This window comes from Schistocerca nitens, chromosome 11 (genome assembly GCF_023898315.1).
Source record: "Schistocerca nitens isolate TAMUIC-IGC-003100 chromosome 11, iqSchNite1.1, whole genome shotgun sequence".
Classification (NCBI taxonomy): Eukaryota; Metazoa; Arthropoda; class Insecta; order Orthoptera; family Acrididae; genus Schistocerca; species Schistocerca nitens.
The window spans coordinates 12,908,223-12,929,853 of record NC_064624.1 but is presented as its reverse complement, the minus strand read 5'-3'; the positions used below and the strand labels follow the sequence as shown (position 1 = coordinate 12,929,853).

General features: G+C 46.2%; 2 protein-coding genes across 3 annotated transcripts in view; both read right to left on the bottom strand.

The window, feature by feature from the left end:
* LOC126213534 (serine/threonine-protein phosphatase 6 regulatory ankyrin repeat subunit A-like) overlaps positions 1-18,506 on the bottom strand; it is a 59,890-nt gene extending 41,384 nt beyond the window's left edge. For both annotated transcript variants that reach the window (XM_049941378.1, XM_049941379.1), the window contains exon 1: positions 18,313-18,506. In XM_049941378.1, the coding sequence (XP_049797335.1) occupies positions 18,313-18,412 (100 nt within the window). In that variant the 5' untranslated portion in view covers positions 18,413-18,506. The remainder of the gene's footprint in view (positions 1-18,312) is intronic.
* The window catches only part of LOC126213537 (speckle-type POZ protein-like), a 679,117-nt gene that overhangs the window by 645,583 nt on the left and 11,903 nt on the right, over positions 1-21,631 (bottom strand). The gene's annotated exons all lie outside the window — the stretch shown is intronic.

The window sequence follows — 21,631 nt, the reverse complement described above, 5'->3', positions numbered from 1 at the left end:
ACGAACCTGTAATCGTTTCTGCCAAGTGGCAGTCAGCTCGGCTGGCTTAACAGAGAGGAAACACAGGAGTGGACGGCGTTCCTGAACAAGCTGTCGGATTTGGCGGGTTTGCATTTGAAATTACGTGCTAACAAAAAACATTCGTGAAAAAGTCGCACTTGTCTGTTCGATTTGCTGTAATGTAATGGCGCAAAATGTCATGACGGCATACGAGAGCGTTACCTCTGGAAGTATCAGTTACTGCTGGCAAACTTTGGAGCTTAGCTTTTGCAGCTGCCACTCACTAACCACACGGTGTTCGAGATGCGGATTGCCGCACAAAACGATCAACTGGGAGGACATGAGGGGAGGTTCTTTTACACCTGGACCAGAGATTTCGCCAGAGAAAAGCTGTACATTACATGTTCTCCTGTGAAAGTATACTGGTGTACACGTGTCGAGGTGTTACCGGACAGAAATGCCAGTTACCAAATCGCCATTCCAGACCGCTGACCGGACCCGTCGTCCGTTCTTGGCAGCGGCTACGTCAGGGATGTTTCCCAGGAGTCCGTCGCACGCCACGTAGTGTAAACGCTGAGCTGCCGACGGGCGGCGAGACCTGACTGCGGCGTGTACAGGGCGCACAGCCACGCGGTCGAAACTGCTGTCCGACAGCGGGGCATTCGTTTCACCTCCTTCTCAAGTTCGTGGCCGAACATTGCGTTGAGGAGATAGATAGGCAGCTGAACTGCGGCAAGTTTGTTATAGCTTTAGTTACTACGTGTCTAGTAGTATTTCCGTAGAAATATTGGAACACGTGAGGCAATACTGACCTTACATTACGTCGTTCCTTTCTTGTTGCTCCCATGGCGATGGACTGTTTCTATCGCAATCAGTAAGCGTGAAAGGAAGCTACCGTACAGACAGAGGAATCTGTATTTATACTTGGCAGAACTAATTACATACTAACATTAGCGTCGGTAGCGCTTTCGTTTCCCAAAAGTTATAAATATTTCGATTTCGGAAAAGAAGCTCTGTATTTGGCCAAGATGTCTAAGAAGAAGGTCCCTTACGTACTGGGTGTATCGAGTAAGACGGCGGTTTGAGAGCGGACAGAAGAAGTACGAGGAAGGGCGTCCCTTACCTGAGGGATCGCTACCTGGCGAAGGGGCAGGCGTGGCAAATGTCCGGCGTGGCGAATGTCCGGCGTTCGTCCAGACATCGCTGCATGAGTAACGAACTGAAGAATCCCGTGAGGGTGAGTACGTGCAGCAGGGGAGGGGCGGGGCGCAGCGCAGGGACCAGCAGTGAGCAGCGCGCGCCAGCCCGTGCTCTCGCGGTCAGCGTAGCCGGGTTCGATTCCCGGCCGAGTCTCTCGGCTGACGCCCGTCACCTCAGCTCATCTTCACCTCTGCCCGACTGCTGAGGCAGCTCTTCCTGGTGGCTGGGGGACTCTACTGGGAGAGTCGCGAACTCAGTGACGAGGGGGCAGCACTAACGAAGCGCAGGAGAGGAGAGGAGAGGAGAGGCTGACTCACAGTCGACCAAACACTTTTATAACCGGAACGAAAAACGATACAATTTGTGTTGTCAAACTATGCCAACATACGAACAATCACATCTTTCATATGAACTCAAGGAAACATTCTTCCACCTGAAAACTTCATGTGGCGTACACATTTTTTATGGCCCGGCGTTTTCCGCACCAGCGTGAAACACCGCTCTCGAAGATATGAAGCATACCGAATCTACCATTGTGAATCCAACAGTACGCTCTCATCCGCGCAATCGTAATTCGTTAATTGCTCTATTGCAACACATGTCTCGTGCAACAACCAAATGTAAACGGGAAGTAGTACCGAATTAATACTGTGATGCGGAGTGCAGTAAGACTGAGTAACCGCCTGCACCACGTTGCGGTATGTGGAGGAGGGTAGTGTGCGCGCTCTCGGTCTCGCCGCTGCGCACTTCCCTGCCGGCGCGGCCGCTGACGTCACCGGCTGACCCTGAGCTGCGGACGCCCGCTTCCTGCTGCCAGACTGCTGTTTCGCAGCGCCAGCACGCCTCCTCCACACTCACGGGCTTGCAGCGAAATGAGCACGAGGGCGAAATCCGGAAACTGCAGCCAATACAGACGCTTACAGACCACCACCTTACCCACTCGCCACTCGCTAGCGGAACAGGCATAAACGGGTAGTATTATGAAGAACAATCGGCACTTCTGCAGTTTAGGGGGTACATGCGCTGATCACGAGGAAAGTACCTATCTTTCGAGGAAACGCGTATTTCTGAAGATATAAGCACATATATGCACGGAATACCAAAACATTTTTTATTTCAAAAATTGTGTGTTACAATCGTATCTGATGCGTTTCGTACGGATGCAAAAAAAAAAAAAGAAATAGATCAATTAATTGTCTCAAAAATTTTTTTTATCAGAAATTACGTATTGCATATGTATGCACGGAATTTCAAAACCATGTTTTTTGCAAAAAAGATGGAATTAATAACAAAATTTTCTCAAAAAATCGTATTTGTTTATTTTGCACAGATATACATTAAAGCTCGAATCACAGATTAGATAAAAACAGCTACCTCAAGTTAATTTGCGGCACTGCGATAGATTTTTCGAACACGCTCAATGAGACTGTGGAATGGATTTTCCCCAAAACGTTGACGCCAGAGAAATTCCGCCGGGTACTTATTCAGCAGAGCACGGAGTTCCGAAACGCCTTTTATTTTTTTCTTTAGCTTTTGCCAGACTGACTCCACGTGATTTGTGGTGTCGTTTGTAAAGGGATCGACAAAATAAAGCGAATGACTGACAGATGATTGTAGCCCATGTTACCTATGGTGTTGTAAGCTTGCCACATATCGGAAACTACTGTGGTTCCAGGCAAAACATACTGTTGCAGCAAATGCGTAGCATCACGACGTGGCGCAGCAACCATGAAGCTTTGCTTTGTCTCGACGCCAACAGCCATTGCTGCCGCACACTATGACCTTCACGTCCTCCTGAAGAAGCAGCTCTCGTCTACTTCAACAGTATGGCCAGCGCCGCCCAAAACTATTGGCTCAATTACGAAATATTCATGGCAGATATCCCTACAAAATTGGCACCAATCGACCACAGTCTGCTCACTGCCAATTTTGAGCTCCCTCATTAAAAACTTTTGCTTATTGAGTTCGAAAGCCCACATGTAAGACAGGCGCAAAATTTTAGAAATGTCCGAATGACTGCCACCAAAAATTACATTTTCCTGACTGAACATTTCATTCTGCAGGCCCTGCCAACGGAGCAGCGCCAAATTTCGCCATCTTTCCCTGTAGTTTTCTCCTGTGTATCCAACACAATTCCCATTTTCACACACCATATCGTTCTTCAAAGGACCTTGTTGCCTAGCCCATTGTATAGAACTTTGGGTGTTCTCCGTCACATGGTATAAATCTTCCATTAGAAAGTCACTCACATCTCGAAAATTTCTCGCCATTTTGGCACACACAGTGATATACGATACTTCAAAACAGACAGCCTCAACAGAAACATATAGGTTGTTGGGCGCGCTGATCAAGATATATATAACTGTGAGCAACAGGGACATATACCATATGCAACAATATGCAAAGGCAAGTATAGCTATCATGGTTAGGGTGTATGAAACTGTAAGCTTTACCTGTGGGTAAAGACTGAAGAAATATATTAGTCTGCAGCATATTGGCAAGTTGGTCGAAGCAGACAGTTAATTGATCTTTTTTTGCATCCATATGAAAATAAGTACTTTTTTGGTATTCCGTGCATATATATGCTTATATCTTCAGAAATACGCGTTCCCTTCAAAAATAGGCACTTTTCTCGTGATCAGCGCATGGACACCATAAACTGCATAAGAGCCGAAACATCGTGTTGAGCATAATACACTCCTGGAAATTGAAATAAGAACACCGTGAATTCATTGTCCCAGGAAGGGGAAACTTTATTGACACATTCCTGGGGTCAGATACATCCCATGATCACACTGACAGAACCACAGGCACATAGACACAGGCAACAGAGCATGCACAATGTCGGCACTAGTACAGTGTATATCCACATTTCGCAGCAATGCAGGCTGCTATTCTCCCATGGAGACGATCGTAGAGATGCTGGATGTAGTCCTGTGGAACGGTTTGCCATGCCATTTCCACCTGGCGCCTCAGTTGGACCAGCGTTCGTGCTGGACGTGCAGACCGCGTGAGACGACGCTTCATCCAGTCCCAAACATGCTCAATGGGGGACAGATCCGGAGATCTTGCTGGCCAGGGTAGTTGACTTACACCTTCTAGAGCACGTTGGGTGGCACGGGATACATGCGGACGTGCATTGTCCTGTTGGAACAGCAAGTTCCCTTGCTGGTCTAGGAATGGTAGAACGATGGGTTCGATGACGGTTTGGATGTACCGTGCACTATTCAGTGTCCCCTCGACGATCACCAGTGGTGTACGGCCAGTGTAGGAGATCGCTCCCCACACCATGATGCCGGGTGTTGGCCCTGTGTGCCTCGGTCGTATGCAGTCCTGATTGTGGCGCTCACCTGCACGGCGCCAAACACGCATACGACCATCATTGGCACCAAGGCAGAAGCGACTCTCATCGCTGAAGACGACACGTCTCCATTCGTCCCTCCATTCACGCCTGTCGCGACACCACTGGAGGCGGGCTGCACGATGTTGGGGCGTGAGCGGAAGACGGCCTAACGGTGTGCGCGACCGTAGCCCAGCTTCATGGAGACGGTTGCGAATGGTCCTCGCCGATACCCCAGGAGCAACAGTGTCCCTAATTTGCTGGGAAGTGGCGGTGCGGTCCCCTACGGCACTGCGTGGGATCCTACGGTCTTGGCGTGCATCCGTGCGTCGCTGCGGTCCGGTCCCAGGTCGACGGGCACGTGCACCTTCCGCCGACCACTGGCGACAATATCGATGGACTGTGGAGACCTCACGCCCCACGTGTTGACCAATTCGGCGGTACGTCCACCCGGCCTCCCGCATGCCCACTATACGCCCTCGCTCAAAGTCCGTCAACTGCACATACGGTTCACGTCCACGCTGTCGCGGCATGCTACCAGTGTTAAAGACTGCGATGGAGCTCCGTATGCCACGGCAAACTGGCTGACACTGACGGCGGCGGTGCACAAATGCTGCGCAGCTAGCGCCATTCGACGGCCAACACCGCGGTTCCTGGTGTGTCCGCTGTGCCGTGCGTGTGATCATTGCTTGTGCAGCCCTCTCGCAGTGTCCGGAGCAAGTATGGTGGGTCTGACACACCGGTGTCAATGTGTTCTTTTTTCCATTTCCAGGAGTGTAGTATTTTAGTTGATACTAGTGCCCTCCGTGGTACTATCCGCCGGCAATTACGACAGTATCACATCGGTTGCATTCCAGGGCTCCGTACATTAAACACAGGCAATTTTATTGAGAAGAAGACCAAGTCCGAAGTATGCCACCTATTTCTTCGGGTATACTTTCTTTCACGGTTTCACTTCTAAACAGGAGTAACATTTGTTTCGTAACTGAGCATTTCTGAGCGAACTCTTAATTTTATTTCATTTCTATTCGGCCATTTAGTAGCAAGCTAGACCCATTCTGCCTGCATAGCCCGGGTAACAGTGTGAGATACACGTTGACGCCTCTTCGGGCCACTAGAGCAACTTTTTTCACAGTAAACTGAGCACATATTGGTAATTAGAGTAGTCTGCACTTCGCCGCTCTTTACACTGAATTTGACGTATTGCTACAGGCGAAAGCTGCAACATCTTTTTGTAAACAAAGCTACCACAGTCCGGAGAACAGGGCGTCGTTCGTGGAACGTGTTATGACCCCAAGTACAGTCACCCTACAAACTATTCGACCGACCGTGGCGCATAGACTGTAATACAGTCATACAAATATTGCTGCGAAACGGACAGTAACTATTTCCTTACATCGGTTGATTTCTACACTTGGCAATAAACCGGTCTTCACCTCTATTTGTGACCAAACGCACGCTACGTAAGATCGCCAAACGAGTCCTGCCCCACTGGGCAACAGCCGCGCCGACACACGGCCTCTCGCGTTCGTTCGTGTTCCACCCAGCCCACCGAACAGCTGCCTCTCCAGCCTGGAAGCCGTTCAGTCATACTCACGCCATATAGGTCGAGAGCGTTGCGAAACTATAAACGAAGAGATACGTGCCTCAGGTTGTTTCGACGAGGAAAATGTTTTGGAGAAACCGCCGGTACACACAGCAGTACAGTTACGAGTATTACACACAGGTTTAATCCGAGCAGAAAGTACGGAAACAAATCGCGAAGCGGTCGTGCTGCAGTTCTGTCCGAGATGGAGAAACGACAGCTACTTCGAGAAGTCATCAAAAATTCGAAACTCAGCGCCCCACACCTCGCTACTGGTTTTCGTGTGCGTAAAGGGAGGCCTGTTTCTGCACGAACAGCCCGCAAAAAACCGTACGTCAGTGAAGTGAAGTGAAGTGAAGTGAGTAGAAGAAAGCGAGTTGCATTTCGAAGGGAACGTAAATCAGGTGCGTTTCATTTCTGCAGGAAGGTTGTATTTACTGACGAGAATGGATTTGAGCTGTTTACGTGTAAAGGGCGCGTAACACCGTGGAGAAAAAAGAATTCTGAATTTGAACAGAGAAATTTAACAGCCGCAGTTACACATGGTTTCAGTACATGTGTGAGGGTGCTCATTGACGGCATTATGGACCACAAGATGCACCATAAATACCCTAAAAACAGTACTGTGAATCATATGGGTATTATATTTTCACACAAGACATTCATTCAAAACGTGCTGCTCTTAACTGTGGCTGTTGTATAACAGGCCCCACTGGATGCAGACACCCCAGACACTAATCCTATCGACAATTTGTGGCATTTGCTCGACAAAAGCATCACGTCAGATATCCAATAGAATTGATCGACAGACCGCTCTCCAAGAGGAATGCCGTAAAATTACAGTGCAAACAACAGAATCTCTGGTGAAATCCACTCCAAGCAAGAATGCCAGCGATTATAGGAGGAAAGGAGGCCCTACTAACAACGTTCTATTTTCAAAGTGTGATTTACAGTACTGCAGACGAATACTAATTTTGCGCCTTACATTGCCTATCTGTACTTCTGAATGCTTAACCGTGTTTATTCACGCAGCAAACCTGTGTTTCTTTATTGTATTCTCATTTTCACTGATCAATAAGGACGTGCTTGTACCTGCTTCGTTTCAATCCGCCAGTTTTCGGCCCTTTATACACCCTTAAACATACGATCACGTATTAGAAGAACACTTTGCGGAGTCACTGTGTCACCGGATAGCCGACATTCCGTGTCTGCAGCTCCGAGCACGTTTAGACTAGACTGTAAGTACGACACGACGGTATCTCCAGCTTTAAGAAAGATTTCGACACCTCAAGCGGCACATTATGCAGCATTTTACGGCCTAAGGTGTGCATGACGTACGTCAGACGGCGCCTACATTCTTAGACCCAAATTCCACGAATTACGTTGCATTTATTCCTAAAATATGAAGCACAATTAAGGAAAATAATTAAAAGGTAACTGTCATTGTGACACACACACACACACACACACACACACACACACACACACACACACACACACACAGTGGTCCATTGATCGAGAGCGGGCCAAATATCTCACGAAATAAGCGTCAAACGAAAAAACGACAAAAAAAAACGAAACTTGTCTACCTTTAAGGAGGGAAACAGATGGCGCTGCCATAGGTCAAACGGATATCAACTTTTTTTTTTTTTTTAAATAGGATCCCCCATTCTTATTACATATTCGTGTAGTACGTAAAGAGAGATGAATGTTTCAGTTGGACCACTTTTTTCGCTCTGTGGTAGATGGCGCTGTAATAGTCACAAACATATGGCTCACAATTTGAGGCGAACAGTTCGTAACAGGTAGGAAATTAAATACAGAACGTAGGTACGTTTGAACATTTTATTTCGCTTGTTCCAATGTGATACATGTACCTTTGTGATCTTATTTCTGAGAATGCATGCTGTTACAGTGTGATTACCTGTAAATACTACATTAATGCAATAAATGCTCAAAATCATGCCCGTCAACCAGAATGCATTTGGCAATACGTGTAACGACATTCCTCTCAACAGCGAGTATTTCGCCTTCCGCAATGTTCGCACATGCATTGACAATCCGCTGACGCATGTTGTCAGGCGTTGTCGGTGGATCACGATAGCAAATATCCTTCAACTTTCCCCACAGAAAGAAATCCGGGGACGTCAGATCCGGTGAACGTGCGGGCCACGACCAATCCACCTGTCATGAAATATGCTATTAAATACCGCTTCAACCGCACGCCATGTGCCGGACATCCATCGTGTTGGAAGTACATCGCCATTCTGTCATGCAGTGAAATATCTTGTAGTAACATCGATAGAACATTACATGGGAAATCAGTATACATTGCACAATTTAGATTGCCATCCATAAAATGGGCGCCAATTATCCTTCCTCCCATAATGCCGCACCGTACATTAACCCGCCAAGGTCGCTCATGTTCCACTTTTCGCAGCCATCATGGATTTTCCGTTGCCCAATAGTGCATACTATGCCGGTTTACGTTACCGCTGTCGGTGAATGACGCTTCGTCGCTAATTAGAACGCGTGCAAAAAATCTGTCATCGTCCCGTAATTTCTCTTGTGCCCAGTGGCAGAACTGTACACGACGTTCAAAGTCGTCGCCATGCAATTCCCGGTGCATAAAAATATGGTACGGGTGCAATCGATGTTTATGTAGCATTCTCAACACCGACGTTTTTGAGATTCCCGATTCCCGCGCAATTTGCTACTGACGTACGGATTTGCCGCGAAAGCAGCTAAAACACCTACTTGGGCATCATCATTTGCTGCAGGTCGTGGTTGACGTTTCACATAACGTAACTATCCGGCGAACGGTCCGGACACTTGGATGACGTCGTCCAGGATACCGAGCACATAGCACACGACCGTTGGGCATTTTGATCACAATAGCCATACATCAACACGATATCGACCTTTTCCGCAATTGGTAAACGGTCCATTTTAACACGGGTAATGTATCACGAAGCAAATACCGTCCGCACTGGCGGAATGTTACGTAATACCACTTATACGTTTGTGACCATTATAGCGCCATGAATCAGAAAGCGGAGAAAGTGGTCCAACTAAAACATTCAAATTTCTCTACGTACTACACGAATATGTAATAAAAATGAGTGTTCCTATTTAAAAAACGCAATTGATATCCGTTTGACCAATGGCACCGCCATCTAGCGGGCCGAAAAGGTACTCTACACGTTGGCTGAAAACACTAGGCGACAGAAAGTAAGGAACAAGTGGCTCTGAGCACTGTGGGACTTAACAGCTAAACTAAGGAACAGACACTCACCGTTTCTCGATGTCGAAGCCCCCGAGTAATGCGTTCATCTCGGAGCGATGTTCCGGCAACACTTGTACGACGTCTTCTGGCGACGTGAGACACTTTACTCGGCAAACTTTCTCGGAAGAATTCGTCAGAGCAATTCGCCGAGAAGTGTACTTCCGCACTGCTAAACTGGCAGGTCTCCAGTAGCGGAAAAGTTGTCCTCGCCTCTGTGGCGGCACAGAATGGCCACCTCACGTCAGTCGCGACCGGGTGACGTAATTCACGCACGCGGTCACGTCTGCAGTGGTTCACACTAGGGCAGAAGGCCAGCGTGGGAGGCGCGCCGCCCTGCGGCTTTGTGGGCGGCGGGGGCGGAAGTGGGGGAGGCGGGCCGGCCACAGCCGCTGCCCCCTCGTGCCGCCCCACGGCCTCACGCCCCCGCAACAGAGGAAGGCCACTACTTAGTGTTACTTAAGCATCGATAGCCGACACACTATTGACGGTGTTCTTCAAAACTATTGATACGCGCCAAAGAAACTGGTATAGGTATACGTATTCAGACACAGATATAAACACGCAGAATATGGCGCTGCGGTCGGCAACGCCTATGTAACACACGTGTGTCGCAGTTGTTAGGCTAGACGCACACTGAGACGCGTATAGCGCGACCCAGTGCAGCGCGCGTTTTCGTAACTTCACAGGTTCAAATGGGACCGCTCAAACTGCGACGCGACGCGACTGGGACGCGACGCGCGTCTGCGCCAGGTCGCGCGGCGCTCCGGTTGCGGCACAGTTTCTCGCGCCGCGCGAGCACTGAGGCAGGGATGGGGCGGGGAGGCAGTCCTGCCGTGTGTCCACTTGGCATGGCGCATATGGCCAGTGAAAGTACTGCCCATCCGAAAAATACGGCCTTGCTGTATACTGTATTTTACTGTCACTGAGTGATGTTCAGACGATTCATCGTGAAGATAGTGTTTGAGGAAGTAAGGAATATTATAAAATCACGTGATTTAGAGGCAAGGCAGGAAAGTAAAACATCGTTACCTACTCTTTGCCTGTTATGCTGCCGTATCTCTACGATCTGTTGCAAAAAGTCGAAAACGTGTAATTTCCACAGATATGACCACTTTGTGCATCTGGAAAAAATCGTCCAAAGGAATGTGGTACGTAAGTTCCACTATCGTTATTTGGATATTGATGGAATACGAGACATTACACTATGTACAGGTGGACATCACACTTCCACTGCAAGCTAGAAACAGTCGAAAAACAGTCACAAACAATCATGTTTTAATTGGCTCGCCATGTTGAGAGAAACGATTTCAATTGTTGCATACATAGTATCAGCATTAATAAACTAATTATGCAACAGGTATTATTACGAAAGTAGGAGTTTCCTGAAAGAGTGTGGTAATTAAATATATTTAATTTGTTGAAATGTATTGCTGAAAAAGGCACCTCTACTTTCATGACAATGTTTTTCGAACTATGGCTCACAAGGCACAAATGGCTACCTCCCGCATTACTTTCGTGCGCATTATGCTCAACTGCTGACAATGTACTGACCATTGTGTTGTGCGACAGACAGATCATTTTTTTATTTTTCTCAGTAAGAACTATTTTATTCGCGAACTGCACACTGTGAGTTTTGCAAGCCGTATGTGAGTAACCAGCATCTGGCATGTTCCTATCATTCCGCCTGAAAGAGCGCTCGTCATTAATTTAAATCATGCTCAGATCAAGAGAAGGAATAAAATCCTTTGGCAAGTTTCTATTCCAGTCGCTCAGTGTCAAAAATACCGATGGGTTATGGGGATTCAACCAAAATTCCAACAGAATTGGCAGTCTTTGTGTGAGTTGTTAAAGTTTTCTGACGCGCAATATGGCTGTCGATAACTCTTAAAAAATTAGTGACTGGAGTGAAAAAAAAAGGAAGTCAATTTGCGCTTAGCCTCACATCGGTCACTGCTGCTACAAGGGCAGGTTAACAACAGTCAAGTAAGTTGGAACCTGGTGTGACAGTCGGCGGACTAGCCATGGGACAAAGCATCTCCGAGGTAGCGATCAAGTGGGGTTTTCTCCGAACGACAATTTCACGAGTGTACCGTGAATATTAGGAATCCAGTAAAACAACATCCGAAAACATTCGCGCGTCTATAGAAGAAGATTTCATTATAATGAAGATAGTGCAGAGGCTAATAATTGATCGTTAGTTTATCGATGTTTACGTAACTAGTCCTACCTGTTGCGTCCACGAACACGCCTGCCCTGCTGTAGGAAAGCGACTGACCGCCGCCTCGCAAGAGACTGTTCTAGAAGAGGAGGGGCGGTGGCTGCGACGTCACGTGACCCCCCCCCCCCCCACCCCGCGCACCAGCAGCTGACGCAGCGAGCAGTCACGTCCGCACCTCGTGCACTATTCTCTCTCTCTCTCTCTCTCTCTCTCTCTCTCTCTAAGAACGGAGCAGCCTCCACGCTTCCCGCGACAGAACACTGCATTCCGAATAAACCAACCAACTCCCTGTACGTCCGCTCAGCCCCTCTCAGCGCCATTTTGACACCTAAGCCGTAACGTCCCAGCGTTTGCTGCCGCTCTGCTGCTGATGCGTACGGGCGGGGCTGTTCTCTGCAGTCTGACCTGAAGCTACAGCACCGCTGCTGCTTTCGTGCGAGCGCTCTCCGAGGCCACACCTGTGGACTTTGCGCTACGGATTCAGTGGCCGAGTCTCCATCTGCTGTCCGTGTTATGCTCCTTCACTTTGCGAATACTGTTTTATCGTTCAAAAATGGCTCTGAGCACTATGGGACTTAACATCTGAGGTCATCAGTCCCCTAGAACTTAGAACTACTTAAACCTAACTAACCTAAGGACATCACACACATCCATGCCAGAGGCAGGATTCGAACCTGCGACCGTAGCGGTCACGCGGTTCCTGACTGAAGCGCCTAGAACCGCACGGCCACACCGGCCGGCACTGTTTTATCGTGTTTGATTAGATAGTCACAACGAAATTGGAAGGGAAGATATATTTCGCTAGAGGAACAGCGCAGACGAATTTGTTTCGCCACCTGGGACATCCTTCAATGATGACAGTTATCGAAGTGGTAAAGACAATTGTAGAGACTCCATCTTTAGCTAAAGGTCCTGCTAGATATATGTTTCATTGAAACAAATGTCGGAGGTGACCGAAGCCTCTTCCAGCGATGGCAAACGATAATACTTTTCCGCGTGTTGGGCGTAAGTGGTGTGAACACGTTTGTCCTTCACAATTCCTACAAAAACTATATTCAGATGAGCCGCTTTCATTTTTTGATGAATCCTGCAAACTCGTTGCTCACAGCACAATAAAGAGCGAGTCAACCATTACCGCATAGCCCGCGAACTTTGTGTGTCGATTCATCTTGTTTTGCGCCTACCAGAACCGGATGTAGAAGTAGTGGTATAACGGTTGGAGAAACGCAAAACACGCTCCATCTGTCACCCAAAAAACAAGAGAAAGACTTCTTGTGTTTGCCATTGCTGCAAGAAGCCATTGTAGCTAGATTTCTCCGAAAAATTTCCAGCTAGTACACAGGAAACCTCTGAGAAGAAAATTAAAACCTGAAAATTAGTAGTGTAGTTTTTTAATGTTAATAAGGTTTTTAATGTCTTATTACATGATGATAAAAAACGGTACTGGACATTAAAATTGCTACACCAAGAAGAAATGCAGATGATAAACGGGTATTCATTGGACAAATATATTATACTACAACTGACATCTGATTACGTTCTCACGCAATTTGGGTGCATAGATCCTGAGAAATCAGTACCCAGAACAACCACCTCTGGCCGTAATAACGGCCTTGATACGCCTGAGCATTGAGCCAAACAGAGCTTGGATGGCGTGTACAGCTACAGCTGCCCATGCAGCTTCAACACGATACCACAGTCCGTCAAGAGTAGTGATTGGCGTATTGTGACGAGCCAGTTGCTCGGCCACCATTGACCAGACGTTTCAATTGGTGATACGCCAATATGGCCATGACGAATACACGCTTCCAATGTGCGTTCACCGCGATGTCGCCAAACACGGATGCGACCATCACGATGCTGTAAACAGAACCTGGATTCATCCGAAAAAAAAAAAAAAAAAAAAAAAAGACGTTTTGCCATTCGTGCACCCAGGTTCGTCGTTGAGTACATCACCGCAAGCGCTCCTGTATTTGATGCAGCGACAAGGGTTACCGCAGCCATGGTCTCAGATGATAGTCTGTGCTGCTGCAAACGTCGTCGAACTGTTCTTGCAGATGGTTGTCATCTTGCAAACGTCCCCATGTGTTGACTCAGGGATCGAGACGTGGCTGCAAGATCCGTTACAGCCACGCGAATAAGATGCCTGTCATCTCGACTGCTAGTGATACGAGGCCGTTGGGATCCAGCACGGCGTTCCGTATTACCCTCCTGAACCCACCGATTCCATATTCTGCTAACAGTCATTGGATGACGGCCAACGCGAGCAGCTATGTTGCGATACGATAAACCGCAATCGCGATAGGCTACAATCCGCCCTTTATCAAAGTCGGAAACGTGATGGTACGCATTTCTCCTCCTTACACGAGGCATCACAACAACGTTTCACCAGGTAACGCCGGTCAACTGCTGTTTGTGTATGAGAAATCGGTTGGGACCTTTCCTCGTGTCAGCACGTTGTAGGTGTCGCTACCGGCGCCAACCTTGTGTGTATGCTCTGAAAAGCTATCATTTGCATATCACAGCATCTTCTTTCTGCCGGTTAAATTTCGCGTCTATAGCACGTCATGTTCGTGGTGTAGCCATTTTAATGGCCAGTAGTATATAGCCAACAGAAAAAATTAGACTGCAGGGTATTTGAGTTTTCAGAGCATTAAAATTATTATGAAATATGCTGAGAAATCCTTGGGTAACAGCACAGATATTGAATTTAATTGATGAGAGAAAATATAAAAATGCAATAAATGAAGCAGGCAAAAAGGAATACCAACGTCTCAAAAATGAGATCGACAGTAAGTGCAAAATGGCTAACCAGGGACGGCTAGAGGAGAAAGAAGTATGTAGAGGCATATTTCACTAAGGGGTAAGATACTGCGTACAGGAAAATTAAAGAGATCTTTGGAGGAAAGAGAACCACTTGTAGGAATATCAAGAGCTCAGATCGAAAACCAGTTCTAAGCAAAGAAGGGAAAGCAGAAAGGTGGCAGGAGCATGTAGAGGGTCTATACAAGGGAGACGTACTCGAGAGCAATATTATAGAAATGGAAGAGGACGCAGGTGAAGATGAAACGGGAGATGCGATACTGCATGAAGAGTTTGACAGAGCAGTGAAACGCCTACTTCGAAACAAGGGCGGGGTAGCAGACAACATTCCATTAGAACTACTGATAACCTTGGGAGAGAGATTTAAGAGACGGGCTAAATTCCCCCAAGACTCAAGAAGAATATAATTCCAATCCCAAAGAAAACAGGTGTGAAAATTACGGAATTATTAGCTGAAGTCACGGCTGCAATATCCTGACTCGAATTCTTTACAGGTACATGCTGGTACATGCTGACCTTGGGAAAGACCCGTTCGGATTCCGTAGAAATGCTGGAACACGTGAGGCAATACTGACCCTACGAATTATCTTAGAAGATACATTAAGGAAAGGCTAACCTATGTTTCTAGTATCTGTAGACTTAGAGAAAGCTTTTGACAATGTTGACTGGCATACTCTCTCACAAGTTCTCAATGTGGCAGGAGTCAAATTCAGGGAGCGAAAGGCAATTCACAATTTTTACAGTAACCAGATGGCAGTTGTAAGAGTTGAGCATCATTAAAGGGAAGCAGTGGTTGGGAAAGGAGTGAGACAGGGTTATGTTAATCTGTATATTGAGCTTACAGAAAAGGAAACAAAAGAAAAATTTGGTGTAGGGATTAAAATCCATGGAGCAAAAATGAAAACTTTGAGGTTTGCTGATGACATTGTAATTCTGTCAGAGACAGCAAAGGACCTGGAAGAGCAGGTGAATGGAATGGACAGTGTCTTAAAAGGAGAATATAAGATGAACATCAACAAAAGCAAAAAGAAGATAATGGAATGTAGTCGAATTAAATCAGGTGATGCTGAGGGAATTACAGATTAGGAAATGAGACACTAAAAGTAGTAAAGGAGTTTTGCTATCTGGGGAGCAAAATAACTGATGGTCGAAGTAGAGAGGATATAAAATGTAGACTGGCAATGGCAAGGAAAGCGATTCTGAAGAAGAGAAATTTGTTAACATCGAGAATATATGGGTCAGGAAGTCTGTTCTGGAAGTATTTGTACGGAGTTTAGCCATGTATGGAAGTGAAACTGACGATAAATAGTTTAGACAAGAAGAGAACAAAAGCTTTCGATATGTAGTGCTACAGAAGAATAGTTAAGAATAGATGGGTAGATCACGTAACTAATGAGGAGGTATTGAACAGAATTGGGAAGATGAGGAATTTGTGGCACAACGTGACTAGAAGAAGGGATCGGTTGGTAGGATACGTTCAGAGACATCAATGTATCAGCAATTTAGTATTGTAGGGCGGCGTGGAGGATGAAAATCGTAGAGGGAGACCAAGAGATGAATACACTAAGTAGATTCAGAAGGATGTAGGTTGCAGTAGGCACTGCAGATGAAGCTTGCACAGGATAGAGTAGCACGGAGAGCTGCATAAAACAAGTCTCTGGACTGAAGACCACAACAACAACAACAACAACAACGACGACGACGACGACGACGACGATACTGGACAATAACATCGATCAATTTTTCAGCATTATTTTGCAGGAAGAATGAAGTCATTAGTGTATTGGCTTTTAGTAGTACTGGAGTCTCCACAGAATGAACTTCTAGATTTAGCCTAATTTCACAATTCAAACACTTACCTGCAACCTATAAGGGCGTGTGTCTCTTTGTCTATGTATACGACAATCAGATGCGAAATTGCGTTCGGTTACATGTACGTACACAGTCTTGGACATTAAAACTAAGACGAAGTCTCTCTCACTTACGGTGACCAATAAAACCGACCGTCCCTAGGAACGCGAATTTCAGCGTTCTGCACAATCTGTTAACACTGTAAGATGCCGAAGTCTCAGGAGGAAGTTTTGTCTGCTTCCGTGATGTGTTGTGTGAGACCGTGGGCTAGGTGTAATCGTCGTGTATTCTGAATTTGTAGGCCCGTGTTCGCGTCCATTGTACAATTGGGTCGGAAGTGGAAAAAGATGTAACGTCTGCAACAATATTTACTTTTGGTATAATAGATGGGTGAATGCAGAGGAGGCAACTCGAAAGATTTGAACTGTATGTGGAGAGAGTGTTTTGGGGGGAAAATACGCCAGAAAAAAATGGTTCAAATGGCCCTGATCACAAGGGGACTTAACGTCTGAGGTCATCAGTCGCCTAGAACTTAGAACTAATTAAACCTAACTAACCTAAGGACATCACACACATCCATGCCCGAGGCAGGATTCGAACCTGCGACCGTAGCGTTCGCTGGGCTCCAGACTGTAGCGCCCAGAACAGCACGGCCACCCCGGCCGGCAAAATACGGCAGAATAATATTTTCTTGTTACAACAAAGATCGTTCTGACATGAATGATTTTCCAAATCAAGCAAGTCTCGAATACTGATGTGACGGATTACTATTTAACCGTCATTCGACGTTTCCATTCAACACGCAAAGTTCGGAACTCTCGTGTAGGGGTGCTGCATGCTCTAATTCGAAAAACAACAAAAATCAACACAGTGACTATTATTGCAGTTTTGTTTCAACATCATCAGGTCGTTCAATGAGCATTCCTAAGCAATACTCCTGGTAACGTTAAGTTCCTATGAAGAAATGAAAGGCTGAGCTCCACCAAAAGACGTAAACTCGAGCAAAGGGTAGTGTGAACATAATATTTTCCATCTGATAGTTCCAACAGTGTGTTTTGCACTACGAATTCTTCCCCCAAGGGTGTGTCCACCACAGCTGGAATTTGTTGCCGAGAATTGAGACACCTTTCGGTCGCCGTGTAAGAAAGTCGACCGACAAAACTACATCACACGTGCTGCTACATGATAACGCATTCTGTTGATCTGAGGAACAAAACTATCCAGGAGATTGATAGGGAAGTCATCTCTCAGGCGCCTGTCCCTCATAGTATACGAGTAAACTTTTACCGTTCCCGCTCTTGATCGATCAACCGTCAAGGTACTTCATTTCTGGACGAAAATGCTCTTCAAACTACACTGGTTTAATGACATCGTTAGGACCAGTAGATTTCTGCAGGCGTACAATTTGTAAACTACTTTAGCATCGTCAGATTGTTTTAGATATTGTGAAAGAATATACTGCTGCTGATTAATTTCTCTTACCGATTAGTCTTGTGTTCAATAAACGAATGGAAAACGCAATTAAAATACTGACTGTACTAATACAAATGAAGTTGAACTTGCTACCAGAAACATCACGACTGTAGTCTATCTTAATGAAGCATCAAGTGTCTGTAAGACGATTATGCCTATTTTAACGCGAATTAGTCTGTATTTACTTCACGTCCTGTATGATACTCAAGTACTATGAGAATGTGGCAGTTCATAGACGAAATTATGTATGCGCAACAAAAAATACGCCGGCAGAAAACAAAAGTGGCGTTATGAATTTCTCAGTACCGTTAAGGTTTTCGCTCTGACACTGTGGGGTACGGAAAGTAGCGAAACGAGTTTTGGTCGAGCGTTGTCTTACGATTGCCTTATCGAGTTTCCGTCTGCCTGCTTGCAGCTCCGCCACAAAAGAAGTAAAAATGTGGCTTTCAGCGATTCTCGAGTGGCTAACGAATGCAGCTTTGCAGCTGGCAGGCGCGCACGCTACCTCAGAGGTGCAGCGTGTGTGCCTTACTTACCGGCCCAGTGGCCGCTGTGACAGGAAACCGCTGCGTTAAGAGGCATGGGTGGGTAGGCGTTATCTCCCGTGTGGAACGACTCCCGTGGACTCCAAAGCATTAACTGATATCCTTATATCACACCTCAAGAGAAAATCACTCGCATTATTCACCTGAATCACGACACGAAAACATGGAGTGAATGTGGCAGCATGGTTCTGTGCCGTCGAGGAAGTAACTCGCCGGTCACAGAGTTGCCAACCATTCTGCCGTTGTTGCCAAGTTCCAGGGAGGATACCAGCTGACGTGTTCTGTGAGTGAAGTGGCTACAGCTTCGAACGAAGTTGTGGGTGGCAAGGGCCGGAATATCCTCATTACATGTCTTAATCGCATTTCTGAAGCTAGGTTTAGGAGCTGGAGTGTAATTACTTGCAATAAATCGATGCACCGAGTGCGAAGGAAACGTCTTAGATTAATAACTGCGACAATTATTTGTGTTTTACTGCCTTAATCGGACCGAAACCTTGAACGCGTGTTCACCAGACGGTATTCACAACTTTGGAGCTTCTCCAGCGGTTCAGTTGGCAACGTGTCTTCGCTGTACAACACTGTTACCGAGGTGACTGCCTCTGGAGAAGCCGCCATAAGGCAGGCGCTACGTGGCTTCTGTGTCGCCACCTCTCCTTACACGGATATTCTGCCGTTGCTCGAAACGTCAAGACTCGAGGTGAATTCGAATATTCCGAACGGCGAAAATCTGATTTTTCTATTCTTGCAGCGCTTAAATTCAAAAAATAGTTACAATAAGCAGCAGAAAAGCGCCTGTGAACCAGTCATAATTAGTGCAATCTGACAAACTCCATCTGGCATCTGATAATTGTGGAAAACTAATTTTTTCATTTGCACAGCACCGCAGCATCAACTCGAGGGTTTCGTTGGATTCCTGTACTTAATTTCGTTGTCATCGTTTTCAATGACAGTAGAGGAGGAAAAAGACCGAGTTGAAGTATACTTTTCCAGCGGGATTTGAATCTTTGGCTAAAGTTGGAATAGCACATTCAGTGGGTTATCAAGATTGTGAGCATTCACACATTGCTGCAGTATAGTTCATTACCTCAATTTTTACCACAGTTTTTAGTAGATCTGGAAAATTCTAGAGTTTCATACACCATTGAGTACGGTTTGTATGCTGTGCAAAATTCATCACAGAGTGTGTCTTATGAAGCAGTGTACCTATAGCAACAAACGCAACCAACAATAAGTGAAAAAACGATAAAATTTCACATATAAAAATTATTTTGTTATGTTTTTCAACTCCTCCCCCCCTTAAACAGTCACAGTTTTATTCAATCAAACAATGGAAAATGCAGGATGGAATGTAACAATATTACGAGAGACAAAGTAGCTACTCAGCATATAGCTGAGACGCAGATAGGCACAACAAAAAGATTTCCACACTTAAAGCTTTCGGCGAAACGCATTGTGGTTTCAGTTGCCTGAGCCTGCAGTCGTGTGTGTGTGTGTGTGTGTGTGTGTGTGTGTGTGTGTGTGTGTTTTGAGAAAGGCCATTGGCCGAAAGCTTTAACTGTGAAAATAATCCTTTTATTGTTCCTACCTGCGACTCAGCATCTCCACTGTATGGTGAGTAGTTACTTTCCTCCTCGTAATATTGTTATTGTTTCACTGTCACTGAAGATTAACTTTGATTCCGATAAGGTGTCCTAAACCTAGTAGCACACAATTAATACTGAGCTAGGCTGTGCTCTACAAATAAAAGCGGCTGCTCCCGGCCACTTTTGGTGTGTGGTGGAGGGTACTCGGGCCAGCGAGGCCCCCCCTCCACCAGTCCAGCTGCACTTTTCTTTTCTTTTCCATCCTCAGTGCTGATGGCGGCGCTCGGGCGCACTGACAGCTTAATGCTCTCTTCACACCTTACACTTTCCTATGTATTTCAGTTTTGACTATTTATGACACACTGGGCTTCCTTATAATTATTTTCTTATTACTATTGTGCAGTTATTAATTTCAGAAATGAGAATCTGGGTGTATTCTGCATTCTGTACAGCAGTTCCCTCCGCTTTCGCGTAGTTTCTCATTACATGTGCCATTTGTTGCACGTCTGTTTGTGATTGCCGTTCGTACTCGCTAATATAGACATCATTAATTCTCTAGTTTCGGTTCTCACACTTGCCAGTTATGACGACGTGCAGTTTGTCTGATCACGACACTTCTGACCTCTTCAAAACGGGGCCATTTTCAGTAATTTTTGTCTCGCTTAAGTGTCGGTAAATGTGATGTCAGAGACTGTCCATGTTTGCAAAGCAGTGGCTTACTCTCAACAACGGGTAAGTCTTCTGTAGCAGTATGTGGCCAAACGAAATAAAATGTGCCATACGTGTCTGTCAAACATAATTAGTATGTCTCCACAAATGTTATCATTCTGACACGATTCGGTCCTCTGGCGCAAACTAGAAAAACAAATCACCTCGAGTCTCGCAGTTATTGCACTGGAAATGACAGAATTTAAATCTATATTCTACCGTCGTTATAGGCTGCACATAAAAATTTACGCCGCCCTTTAATCTCGTCTTCTGAACCTCGAGTAAAGAAGTTGGCCAGTGGCTGCGTCAGAACCGGTAAGATTCACTCTTTCTTGAGACACGACTGCAACAACTTTTCTGCACAACAAGCCGCACACATCTCGACGCGTCTGCAAGGGATCTCTGATGCTTTGCTCTCTCAGCACATCATATGCTCTCTCATCACGTAAATTTTTAACACGAGAACAGCCGAACGAAGCGCTGCAGCGTGGAAGAGAACAAGAAAAGTGTGGCGTGTGGCTGCTTGCGTTTCATCAGCAAATCTCAAAAGAGGAGACGTGACGTCACACAACGATACTAAAGAATGCGAAAGGTTTTATTTTACGAGGCACGGACGTTCGCCAACTACTAACCAAATCGTCGCCTCAGTCTAACCAAGATACTGGGGAACGCAACAGATTTCTCGTCCACCACAGCCCCGATTCCGGGAAATTGTAAAAATACTGAAACACACGCAAGCACGTCGGCATGGCGCCACGAGTCGGTCACAGGAACAACTTCCGACGTCTCATTTCTTTACAAGTGAGCTGACGTGTGTGATATCCGACGTCAAACGCGCAAGCGAGAAAAAGATTCAGAACGGTTTGGAATTATTCCTGACGTGCCTTCGAAGCCTCCAAGTGCTCTGGCCATGAAACGCTGTGTGAGTATGGTCTGGTTAATTTGCGCTCCATTTTAAGCAAAACCTGGTTTTCCGCGCGTGTAAATGTTTATGACGTCATATCTCCCGACGTGTTTGG